At 36.8% G+C, this 13,606-nt stretch overlaps 1 protein-coding gene across 1 annotated transcript; it reads right to left on the bottom strand.

Moving 5' to 3' along the window:
• Positions 1-1,570: 1,570 nt before the first annotated feature.
• LOC103944347 lies at positions 1,571-2,768 on the bottom strand. Its single transcript, XM_009354786.3, has 3 exons — positions 2,595-2,768; positions 2,325-2,371; positions 1,571-1,957 (listed from the first exon to the last, which is right to left on the bottom strand). The coding sequence occupies exons 1-3, from the start codon at positions 2,746-2,748 to the stop codon at positions 1,808-1,810; spliced, it is 351 nt and encodes a 116-aa protein (XP_009353061.2). The 5' UTR covers positions 2,749-2,768; the 3' UTR covers positions 1,571-1,807.
• Between the last annotated feature and the right edge of the window lie 10,838 nt (positions 2,769-13,606).

Below are 13,606 nucleotides of genomic sequence, written 5' to 3'. Positions count from 1 at the left end.
ATATTTTAAACCCTCGAGTGCTTTCCTAGGGTTGGCAAGCCATTACCTGAGCAGCGACTATTACCAGTAGAGCTAGGAAGACGGAGATAAACAGCCATTAGATCCTCACAACAATACATTTCCCAGTCCAGCAGGAGGCCATAGTGGTATACAACCCCGATGTGGTGTTTGAACACTTTGTAAGGAAATTCTTAGAGCACAAATACCAGGAAATTGTAAGAAAATTCTGAGAGCACAATAACAGTTTGTAACAATTCAAAGCATTTGATACATTACGCTCATTACAGTTCAAAGGGAGTATGTGTTTGGGTAATTCACTTCCCTGGCTACTACGTACGGTCTTTGAAGACACGCATGAAGAGGGCTCCTCTAGATTTTCTCTACAACTGACAGAGCCCTTCTTAAGAAATGTCCTTGGGTCTCTAAGTTAACAACCGTATCCAAAGATTCACAAAGAAGTTCTTAAGGACCAAATTTTAATACTGTTCCAGCTCTAGCTGTGGTTTCTAACCTGGTTGATGATTGTACTCCATCTAATCTTCACGGTTACTTGGGCTCATGCCTAAAGACATGATGATAAAGTATAAGGTAAATCACTTCAACAAAACCATTTTCCAGTAAATGATCAGTATGTTAACTGATATTAAAAACCAAATTCATATTTTGGAAGTAACTACTAAAAGTTAAGAAACATTTATATATAAAAACTTAATATGGTTTAAGCCTTAAACAATGTCAATTATTCTCAGTCCTGGGCTCTCTATCGGTAACAATGTTCTAAAAAACGTAGGTAACCAGATCAGTATCAGATTGATTGGGCAGAGGTGTTTGAAAGTTATCTTGGATGTGATAGTGAACTTGCTTCGGTTTGAAGGTTATCTTGGATGTGATAGTGAACTTGCTTCGGTTTGAAGGTTATCTTGGATGTGACAGTGACCCTTACTAAGTACCACCTATCAAGGTTGGAACTTCGTAAGGACTGGGGAACTAACCGACTAATCAATAAACTTTGGCACAACTACGTCCATTTTAGCTGAGGTGCACCCCTTCAAGTGCAACACCACGGCTACTGCGCTGTCAATTTTGTCGAAGGTCTCACCAGGTGCCAATTACAACTTCAACAATTTTGTCGAACATGTCGATTACATTGGTTAGCAAAAGGTTAGTAAAGCCACAGAAGGGCAGATACTTGAAAAACACTTGGAGCATGAGATCCTCTGCTCGTTGTACTGAGTTCTCTGTTTATAGTATTCGCAGACACGGGCGTCAAGTAATCAAAGCTGGACTTCCATCCTCATAACATTCTATCTCGGCATTTGACTCAGAAGAGGACTTCACCAGTTCTAAAATGAAGATTTGAAGTCTATGGGCTAGTTTAGAAGTGCTTTTAAAATGGTTGAAAACGCTTTTAGTGAAATCATCGGCAGGATAATCACCCTCTACCAATCTCATACTTATCCACATCCAACTATAAATAAAACAAGGATCAAATTCCCACCTGCTGTTACTAGATTCCGTTGTTGATAAAAATTAGGTGTTGTAAACTCACTCGTAGAATTGGAAGAGCATATCAGAAAGGCAAATTCTCTTTCAAATTGAAAATGTCTCAAGTTCGAATTTCCCACATCATTTAATAAGATAAAAAAGTTTTAAGTTTAATACATCTAAAGTTCCATGCAGTTTCATACGAATATTTGACAAAAACACAAATAAAAGTTCGTCCAGAATCTATATGGATCGTGACTGTAAAGTTTACACACACATATGGAAACATACTAAAACTAAAGCCTGAGAGGGAACAGGATCTTTAAGCTTTTCCAGGGGTTCTTGGGTCATGATGGTTGTTTGCTCCTGTTCCTGGATAGTCTTCACTTTCTATAGCCATCCTTCCTTCAATAAAACTCTCTCCCTCGCCCGCATCAAACAACTCGTCTCCTCTCCCCACATCTACTAGACCCTACCAGAAAGAATAAATTAAGAAAGCATTATTGTGGGATAAATTGCAAATAATTAACACATACATAAATTTATGTACGAATCTCTATATATTGCAGAATGAAGCGGGTAAAATAAGAGAATTGTTATTAATACTTTGAAAAAGTCATCATGCACTGCTTCATACTTCTTTTCACCTTGAAGAAGTGCGCAATGGCATTTTCATTAAAAATGCCTTACCGCTTTACGAATACACGATAACGTTTTAGAGTGATAGTAACAACGCTCTAAAATAATTATCATTGGTACAATATTTCACTACTTAAAGGAAAGAACAAGAAGAAAAGAATGAATGAGAAGGCGAAAGCGGAAGAGATAGAGAGCTGAACCAGAGATTCTTGGACCGACAAGTCTTTCTCCTCTGACCTGAGGCTCCCTACAAAACAGGCATAATAACGAACTATTAATCCACTTCTTTTATATAAGAAAAAATAATGAAATAAACCGATATTTTTGCACAAATAAACTTTTGTATACAGATAGACTGCATATATGTATATCATGTTGCATCAGCTTTAGACCCTTCTACTGAATCCAAATGACCAAAGAAAATATTTAAAAAGTGAAAGGAAAGAAAATGAGAAATTCTTGAGCCTTACTGGTTGCAGGAACCGCAGATAAAGATCGATCATACGAGAAAACCAATAAGAGTACCAGCAGTAGTTTAAGTGAAGGATTTTGGAGCATGTTGATCAAATAGGAGGAGGAAGAAGAGGAAGAGGCTAAGAGTTGGTGAATAGCAAGAAAAATCATTTAGTATGATTGCTTATATAGGAAGAGCTATCACATGAATATTTATGGAATTCTTTATCCCACCGCAAAAGTCTGCTCAAATTATTTCTCCTCATCCAATTTAATTTGATATAATAATAGTAATAAGGGTTAATTACATTTTACACCTTTAAACTTAAGAAGATTATCATGAAGTACTTGTAATTTTCTCACATTACGCCTTAAAGTTTTAAAATTGTATCATTTTATATCTTTTGTCTTTTTAAAAATCTAATCCTCCATTGAATTGATGAGTTTTTTTCTTCAATGTTGTGGTGCAAAGGTGGCTTACATGATAGCCCATACAAGGATCTCATGCTTATCATGTTGTCAATTTAATGAATGTTAAAACAAGTAATCCTCTGACCTGATACACCATGGTCTTATGGAAAAGCCATTGGCTAATTGATGATGCAACATGACCATGCCCCAATTTGGGTGTGTTTGACATATTCATAGAGGCATAAGAGTGTAACAAGGAATTTCTAACCTTCAGTAAGAGAAGGAGAATACTATACGATCTAATTCGTAAATCTTTGGTCAAAGTATCCAGCGTGATTAAAGAAGGCATTCTTTATATGTCTCAATTGAATAATATATATTTGGGGAAATCACATTAGGGGTTTGCATAAACATTCATACTCTAATAATTTGATCAAGAGTATTGAGTTAGAGAATGATCGAATTGCGTTGTAATTGCAGCCAAATAGGCTCTATCTAAACTATTCTATATTTGCTTGGGTTGTGGCTAGATGTCATTCATGACTTGTGAGTCTTCTCGAGGACTAACCACATACTCTTCGATGATTGGGAGAATTAAAAGAATGTTTTAATTTGCTAAGTGATTGTAGTATTACTAATCACCTCACTGCCTCGCTAATTGAAATCTAAAGGATCGTACATCGATACGCTAGTGTATTGAGATAAGTACGAAGTGATGGAAACAATTAATTACAGTAATTAAATAGAAGTGAAATTAATTAGAGAATCTTAATTTATCATATTAACAATTAGACGTTAATTTTAGGTCTTAAAATAGTTTCAGGTTTTTGGGGCCCACTGGGCCCAAACACATTAAGCTTCATTTAAGGACTTGAAAAGATGAAATTGACATAAGATCCAAAAGAGCCATCCTTCTATTCTATGTATGCCCAAGGAGAGGGTCAGTTCACTTGACTTACCTCCCTAAATTAGCTAACACTTAGCTTATTTCTCTTTATGGTTTTTGGTGGTTCACTTCTAGAACAAGAGAGGAGAACGTTTCTCCTTGTCTAATATCAGAGGCCGGCCCCTAGAGGACAGATTAGTAGTCTTTATCTACTAGAGGTGTGGGACATTTAGGTTGTCTCATGTGTTAATTTTTGGAGAAATCGACGGAGAGGACCTATGGAGAAAGCCAAGAGAAGTTCCATGGAGATTCAAAAAGGAGAAGACAAGGTTCTAAGGAGCATAGGGGCTTTCTTGGGGAGGCGAATGGCTCCAAATGGTATACAATCCTCTCTCCCTTCCTCTGTAGTTAAATGTTTTTTAAATTTGATACCTCAATCATTAGGCCCATAAATCTTGAAGGGTATTTAGTTTTGATTAATTTTTGTTTATTGATTCTACTGTCATGCATTATTTTAAAGTATATGCATGCTAATGTAGTGAAATCTCAACACAAAACTCGAATTTTTCCTTCAAGTTTGTCATAAAAGAAAGTAATAATGTTTTATGTTAGTTTCTCATGAGTGAGGAAAATTCCCAACGATAAAAATGATTAAAAAAAAAGGGTTCATTACATAAAACAACCTTAACTATTGGGTCAGTCACAGTTTCATACCCCATATTTAAAAAATGTCAATGTCATACTTTATCTTACGAATTTGTCACAATTTCATACCTTCTGTCAGTTTGTCTGTCAATTCTTCTGTTAAATAGTGATATGGCTTAAAAAAATTAATAAAATATTAAAAATTAATTAAATATTAAAAACTCAAAAAATAAAATCTTTTTTTTTTTTTTCATAGGGACCCACCCATTATCCACTCACCCTTTCTTCCCCCTCCTGTCTTCCCCCAACCCAAAACCAAAACCACCCCAAACCCATATCCCACCTGCCCTAACATCTCCCTCCCTCTTCCAACCACTGCCATTTGTTGCACCAACTCCTACAACACCTGCTGCTACACCCAAACCCACCACCCCTACCCGCCACTGCCACCAGCCACAGACCCACTTCTCCAAGCTCTCGATATGGAGCTCTGCCTCAGCGCCTCGCTCGACCGGGTCTTCTCAACCCAACTTGCCTGACGACCCGCCCGTTTCGAACTCGCTCATGGTCGCCATCAAACGGTCACAAGCCAACGCAGCAGTCCTTGATCTCCATCATTAAAGTGGAGCTCCAGCACCTGATTCTATCGATTCTCGACGGCTCGGTCATTAGTCGAGTCTTCGCCTAAGCAGATTTTTGGAGCTCTAAAATAAAGCTCGCAATTTTGTGCCATTTTCCTCAAATTCTCAGATACCTACGCTCTAGAGGCCACCATCCTTTCTTTCTCTGCAACTTAGTTGATTGCCTGGACACGGGTCGTCTGACTAGAACCGTTTTCACTGACGGGGACGAAAATTCGAGGAGAATAGGAGAGGTTCTGGGGAGAAATAGAGGGCAGAACTAGTAGCGGTGTTGGTGGTGGCGGGTTGGGGTGGTAGGTTTAGATGCTGCAGTAGGTGGTGAAGGGGGAGGGAGATGTTGGGGTGGGTGGGATCTGGGTTTGGGGTGGTTCTGGTTTTGGGTTGGGGGAAGACGAGATGGGGAAGAAAGGGTGAAGGGATAAAGGGTGTGTCTCCATGAAAAAAAAAAAAAAATTAAATTAAATGATTTTATTTTTTGAGTTTTTAATATTTTATTAATTTTTTTAAGTCACGTCACTATTTAACGGAAGAATTGACAGACAAACTAACGGAAGGTATGAAATTGTCACAAATTTGTAAGATGAAGTATGACATTGACATTTTTAAAAATAGGGTATGAAACTGCGACTGACCTAATAGTTGAGGTAGTTTTATGTAATTTACCCTAATAAAATCTATTTGTTGCAGTCCTATTGGAATAGGAATGTGATTGTGTAAATCCTAACATATCTAGGAATATCTTTTATATTCCCTTTCGTAGTTAATATCCTATTAAGAGTTGTAATCCTAAAAGGGTAAGGAATTAACCTTCCCTACTACTGTAAATAAAGGCATAATGAGGTGGAATAGAACACACTCATAATTACATATCTCTCTCTTCTCTTTACTATTGCCACACCTTTCTCTCTCTCTATGGCCTCCGTAATCGTTTAGTCAATTATGCCTATAACACATTATCAGCACGCTTTTAACGCTGAGCTAACAAGAGAGTTTGATCTTCAATCAGGAGAGTATTACTTTTAATCATTCTTTTTGTGATTAATTTATTATTTTGAATTGATCTACATGTTATTGATTCAATTTAATTTTTCTGTGTTGAACATGATACAACACATTGGAAATGCAATTCTGGCTTTATGAGAAGGATCTTCTATAAATTCAAAGGCTTCTGTAGTTTTCTGCCAATCAGGTACACTTAAATAAAGTAAGATATTTGAAACGACCTAGAAGCATGAAAACATTTCCCATGATGCATGAACGCCTCTATGTTTATATTTTCCTTACGATATATATATATATATATATATTGTATATGTTTATATATTTCTTAATATATATATATATATATATTTGTTTCATGCATTACGCAATTATATTTGCTATGTGGAATATGTGAGTCAATGTATATCAAATAAATTAGAAGCAAATTAGGTTTATTTTAAACCCTAGGTTCGAAAAATTGGGTATTTTTTTTTGGCACCACTGTGGCATCACCATGGCAGCAGCCCTCTGAGCATTGCTACCACCACACGGACCCCCAGGCCTTCAGCCTAGTTAACCTAGATGGGCTTACAACCTCAATCTACTTCCCAAGGAAGCTCGCAACTTTCTTGGGTTTTGTCCCTGCATCTCGGCCCGCATGCCGCATCCTTCTTGGTTACAGGACCTATGCCACAGCCTATTAGACTCGGCTTTAGCCTCGGCTAGGCCCTGTATGACCCAAAATCGCAAGCCAGCTTTCGCTGGCCTTGCTTTCCCGTGCGAACCCAATGCCAGCTTTCGTTGGGCCCTAACCCATGCCCTTCCCTTGGCCCTAATTAAGCTAGCACTTGTTGTTGGGCTTCAAAAACTTGGCCCGTCGCCTAAAGACCATTCAATGGGCTGCTTTTGCAGCCATACCTAACCCGAGCCCCTTCTTTTGCTCATGACACCTAACCCTATTTTTTGGGCTATGGTATTTTCAACCCAATAACATTATTTTAATATTATTTTGCTTATATTAGCATATTGCATATTGCATATTATTTTGGGCTATAGTATTACTCATTAATACTACACTTAAATTAGCATAATGCATTATGTGTTCTTGCAGGAACCTTTCTTTTATCAACTAAACGTTCATAAACTAAAATTGAACCTGTAGTTTCAAATTTAGTGCCTTTGAAACTCGAAGTTTTCGTAAAATACACCCATGAAAACCCGACGTTTTTCATGAAACCATGTCTTAGAACTCGAATGTTCTAACTTTGATGCTTATGGATAATTCATTTCCATAGCACCAATCACAATCTTGTTTCCTCAAATTTAGTGGATTGTCAAACCGTCACAAGTTCGATTTTCCTGATTTAGACATTTTCTAATAGAAACCACTTTATGTGGGGTACAAGACATTGCCTGAAGCACACCATGATTACGTCCATTAATGAATATAATTCTGAAGTTTATAAATCTGATCAAATTTTGACTGGGGAATACTTTTCTCGTCCTGCCATGTTTCTAACTTGCCCCTGAATCAGTAGTGTAGAAAGCAGAAGTTTACCAAATTCTCGGATTTGATTATTACCACAAACATGAGAGAAAGGTATAGACTCAGTTCAGTTGGTGTCTACCGAATGGCTTAAACCAGTTCAATCAAAACCTACTGAATGGTGATGCACTGCTTCAGCAGGGATACACCGAATGGCATACTCTCTCACAATCCAATTTCGAGTTTGTTTTTATAACATATGGTAGAATCAGGTCCTGCCAAGGTGTGGCATCATGCCCGAAGCATGATCATTGACACCTAAGACCTAAAACTTCAAGAATAAGGGATAGTATTCCCAAACCTTAACCCTGCAGAATCTACTTCCATCTCGATGGAATAGATCATTGGTTATACACTTGTTCGTGCCCATACCAATGTTGTTAAGGAGTACCATTCTAATAGTCAATATGTAAGACTAATTTTGCTCTACTGAACACCATTGGAAGAGCAGAATTTTGACATAAATGGCCTTGTGGGCCAAATCCACCCTAGTAACTTTGGTTTACTTTGTGAACATTTTCCCATGTTCTTGGATTCAAGTTTGGTGTATGTTTTACTTATGGATAATCTTATTGAAATTTTCCTCGAATACGAGTTAATTGAATCATGTTTCTTGTATACATGTGACCAATCTAATTAACCACGTGATTAGGTAGGAATGTAGGGAAGTTAGTTGTCTGGATGAATACGATACTACGCACATTAACTTTACACCTAAATCATATCTCTAACAACGACTTCATGTCTATCCAGCCTAATTAAGAGCTTTGACAGGCTCCTCGTTGTATGAATGATACTGCATCACCATTTAGAGGACCTTAAATTCTCCCTGTTATTGAGTGTTTAAAGATATTCGAGAGAACAATGATCATTAATGAAACCACTAAAGAAAATAAGAGTGAAATATCTTTGCACCACCTCCAAAATTGAGCCTGAATCTTTGATTTGGGGCTAATGGGCTATTTCCCAATTGGGGTACACACCACATGTGGCCGGCCTAGAGCTGGGTGGTTGAGCAGTTTACTTGTTTTGGCACGACCATTTGGGACACTTTGGTCGACCAATGATGCTACTACGCATCTCCTTACCCAAAGTAAGGATCTTGTGCCTACAAGCACACTTGCCAAAGCCCACTCATTTGGAAAATTTGATTTTCTAAATCATCCCTCACAAAGATACGGAACGACTCTCTTTTCACAGTGGATTTAAAGGAATATATGTGGACTAATCCAACCAAAATGCGGACCATATAAATACTTATGGTTTTGGTTGATAAATCAACAAACTAGTCACATGTTTGTTCACATACATTGCTACTAAACCTTCTGGCTGATTAAGGGTTCACCACCCTACTTATCCCATACGGTTTGGGAGACTAGATAATGCCGAAGAGTTTATATCGACGTTTTTTTTATAAAGTATTGCATGTCATTTTGGGTTTCTAATTGAACATTGAATTCTCATGATCACCCCAAATAGCCTCGCTTAGTGATCATAAAGCGCAATTTAAATGATCGCCTAGATTTTGGTAAATGTACCAAGTTTTCGATTTCTGCCTAGGGCTATGCAAACTTATATGCAGTTATGTTGGTCTGCCTTGAGGCCCATTGCCACCTAACCATTTTGACGTTACAGTTGGTTACTAGGTATGAACCTAACGTTTTTTGTATTTACAAATTTGGGTGTACATTTCATTTGCCAAGTTGCGCTGCTGCAACGTACCAACATTGGTCTTCAAAGAAGGACGTGAATCTTTGTCGATCATGATTCTCCTTCATACTAGCTTTCTTAGAGCCCTTGCATGTGACCTCTTTACTGCTCATTTGTGGGTTGTCACTTTAATGAGACAGTTTTCCGCCGTTAAGGGGAGATAAGAACGTCAACGTTCCTGTAGAACGAAACGAATTTTCATGGACAATGCCTACTATGTCTCATCTCGATCCCCATACCGCATAAGTATGATAAGCAAGTACGATGAATTCTAGATTTCAGAATATTGCTCCAGATGCATTCCTCTAATCTAACTAAAGTGACAAGATCATATACCAACTGCAAACATGCCTGCAAGGATAGATGTACTTAACAGAAGTCGAGTCAACATCCACGAAGGGTGTGCCGCCCACGTTGGATGGTTTGGATACTCCTGTTGGACGGTTCGGTACACTGCTAGATAGCCAATCAATCTGTCTTGGCCTAGAGCACGACAGATCACTCGGTTCGTAGGATTCACTTCTTTAGAAGAGGAAGACATGGCACAACAATGAATCCATACTCGATCGCTATCTCAAATCATTTCCATCTCATAAGATCAATCTGGATTACTCCCAAGACTTGAAGTTCTTGGTCCAGTATACTAGTTTAGGTGAACTAAATGGAATTGAAATGAGACTACCATCGATGATGTTTTCACTTATATGGTAGCTACCGACATAAATGAAAAGCAACAATATCAAACCGTGTTCCGTTGATTAAGTGACAACGTAGAACTAATTAGACAACCGAAATTACAATCCAGGTCAAATTCCTTACCAAAGTGTGTTTTGGACATGTTGTTCTTACACTGCCCAAGGTAACCCTGTTATGTTACAAGTGGGAAATGCAGCATTATAAGATGAATGAAATAATGCGATGTGATGCATGCCTTACGGCACAAGGTTTCTCTCAAAATGTCATGTGATTAATAGCAACATTATGAAATGTGGTTAGCGTTTTCTCTATGGAGATATTAATATGGAGATTTACATGTAAGTTCCCGAAGAATTACATGGACTGGTTCAAATAGTTCCAAAACCATGGAACACCCTCTTAACTTGTTTGAGGCATTCACTAACAATTCGACGAATGTGGTATACCCGTCCAAGTGATTATTTGATCAATCAAGGATGAATTATGCCCTTGCGTGTTAAACTATGAAGTCTTATTTCGAATTGCTAGAGTTACAGTTTATGTCGTTGACACGAATCTCACTAAGACTCCGGAAGAGCTTAAGAAAACTGTCTCGCAACTGAAGATGAAATTTGAGATGAAGGATCTTAGGAAAACTTGTTTATACCTTGACCTGAAGTTCAAGCATTATTCTGACTGTATTTTGGTCTACCAATCGAACTACACCCCGAATGTGTCACATTTGAGTATACCTTTGATCGTCTATACATTATATGAAAATGAGACCCTTGAAGAGGTTATGGAATCCGAAATTCCATATCTAAGTTCAACTTTGCGCTTCATTATACTTAGCTCATTGTATTAAGACAGGACATCTCATTCGCTGTTGAAATACAACACCACGCCTACACGCAACCACTGAATTGGTATTAAAGACGTTCCCTAAAGGTATTACGAATTTGGGCAAATCCCAATGCATCTTAGCGGAGTCAACCCCTGATCCTTGAAATGATGCTTGCCTTGTTCTTATGCTAATGCATGTTACTTATCAAACCCACACAAGGCAAAATCCACATATGGTTATGTCTTTAACGTTAGGGATATCGCAATATCTTGGAGGTCCATGATATGACCTTAGTTGCGAAATATTCGAATCATTGCAAGACTCACCTTACTTTACTATGCCACAAGTGAGACATGGTTAGAAGTTCTTGTTAAGCATATTCAAAATACTTGCTATATTTTCATCCATCATTGAGTCCTGACGACGATCCATGAATATTATGCCGCATGTATCCACCTGGACAAGCCATGATACATCAACGAAGTTAACCCTAAGACATATTATGTCTACATCACATGAGCAAAGCATCAAGAGATTGAAGTCATGCAAGCCGATCCTAAATAACCTTGTCGACCTTTACACAACGTCACTGCCAAAGTCAACCTTCTAGAAGTTTGTCCGAGGAATTAGTATGCCTAACTATTCATATACAATGCTTGTAGTTCTCATTTGGAAGTTATGTCAAACTCAGGGGGGAGTATCCAGAAGTATACTCACTTGATCTTAATGTACTTTTTTTCCTTACAATTAGGAGCATTTTTTCCACTGGGTTTTTGCTACCTAATTAGGTTTTAACGAGGCAACCATCCTGGGATGATCATACCCTTGAGAGTTATTATACTTGCGTCCAAAAGACGTATAGTTTTGACTTAATGCAACTTCTCACTTTTCTCCTTAGACTATGGGTTTTTCTCCCACCTTGGGTTTTACCATAGTGAGGTTTTGTGAGTTTTTTTTTTATTTTTTATTTTTATGCATTCTTCCGTTGATTTGAGACTCGCATTTGCTCATTGTGCCAACGACTTCATCAACTATACTTACTTCATCGCTGAAGACCTGATGTGTCATCTGTTTGAGTATTTACACACTCAAGGGGGAGTGTTGCAGTCCTATTGGAATAGGAATGTAATTGTGTAAATCCTAACATATCTAGGGATATCTTTTATATTCCCTTTCGTAGTTAATATCCTATTAAGAGTTGTAATCCTAAAAGGGTAAGAAATTAACCTTTCTTACTATTATAAATAAGGGCATAATGGAATGGAATAGAACACACCCACAATTACATATCTCTCTCTTCTCTCTACTATTGCTGCACCTTTCTCTCTCTCTATGGCCTCCATAATTGTTCAGTAAATTATGCCTATAACACTTGTTAATAAAAGAAATTAATAAAACAGTTCCTCAATGATCATACAAATTAATCAACAATTTTGAAGAACAGGAAGGGGAAACCGAAGTAAAAATGATTTCCTAAGTGGGTGGAGGGCATCACTTTCCCCTCTATTTTCCCATGGTCAAGGAAAATCGTTTCCCAAGCATACCCTTACCAAACATGAAAAATGCAACAATTTCCCATTACCAAGTTTAGTTTCCCACAAATCAAACGCACCGTAAAAGTAATTGTGCATTTAGTTTTAAAATCAAAGTTGAAGGGTTGAAAAGTCGAGCTAGAAGTTAAACTAGAGAGTAATGCTATAAAAGTCATTTTATTTGAATCGTACTCTTATATCATATGATGTATTGTTGACATATATTTGTCACGTTATTAAAGTTAATAATTGTAGATATCGTTTAGCCACTTAGTATTAAAGAGTAATATTTTCCTTCACTCGTTAGATAGCGAGTTCGATATATACAAATTATTATGATTAATTTATTGTCTGGCTCAATTCAAATTCTTTAATTTTAATATAATATTTCATTGTATGACAAAATTTTTAAAAAAAAAAAGTTGAAAATCTCCACGAATGATATGTTAGACACTTCAAAAAATTTATAAATGAATAGACCTTTGGTTTGAAAAAAAAAAAAAAAGAATTGTTGACCTAAAATTCAGGTGCCATGTATATTATAATTTGATGGATTAGGATTCTCTCCGGATCCTCTTTGTGGGGATTGTAGGAATCCTCATATCCTAGCCATTCATCATATATCATGCGGTTAGTTTTCGCTAGATACTATTTGTGTTTAATTTTAAATGAAAAATTCAAGTGATTTCTGATCGAACGATGTACGATGAAAAGTTAAGATGTGATAATCCATAAGATCTCTAAAATTTAGATACAGATGAATCCAAATCTTAATTTGATGACCTAAATTAATTTTTCTATATTAACTGCTTGTAATATGTCCACCACTTGTAAAAAAAAAAAATTAAAAGAAAACTAATGAAAATGGTTTGAAAACTTTGAGTTTTAATTAAAATGATAAAAAAATGTTGTAAGTGAATAGTACCAGAAGTGGCTTTTTAGAGTAAAAATGTCATTTTATTAAAAGTGAACAGTACCAAGAATGTTTTGTTAAAACTTTTCAAATTTAACAATTTGGTGTCATGTTATTAATCGACATGACATATAAATTAAAGAAAAAGTGTATTATATTGTTCTTACAAAAGTTCATTTGTGAATTATTTGAGAAAGTTTGTTTTTTTCTTCTTGTCTTAAATACTATTATTGGTACAGCACATA

Source organism: the organism of the source record quoted next, unplaced genomic scaffold (genome assembly GCF_019419815.1).
Source record: "Pyrus x bretschneideri cultivar Hongxiangsu unplaced genomic scaffold, Pyrus_bretschneideri_v1 Contig9, whole genome shotgun sequence".
Taxonomy (NCBI): Eukaryota; Viridiplantae; Streptophyta; class Magnoliopsida; order Rosales; family Rosaceae; genus Pyrus; species Pyrus x bretschneideri.
Note: the sequence above shows the minus strand (reverse complement) of the source record. Positions and strands in the feature narration are given on the sequence as shown.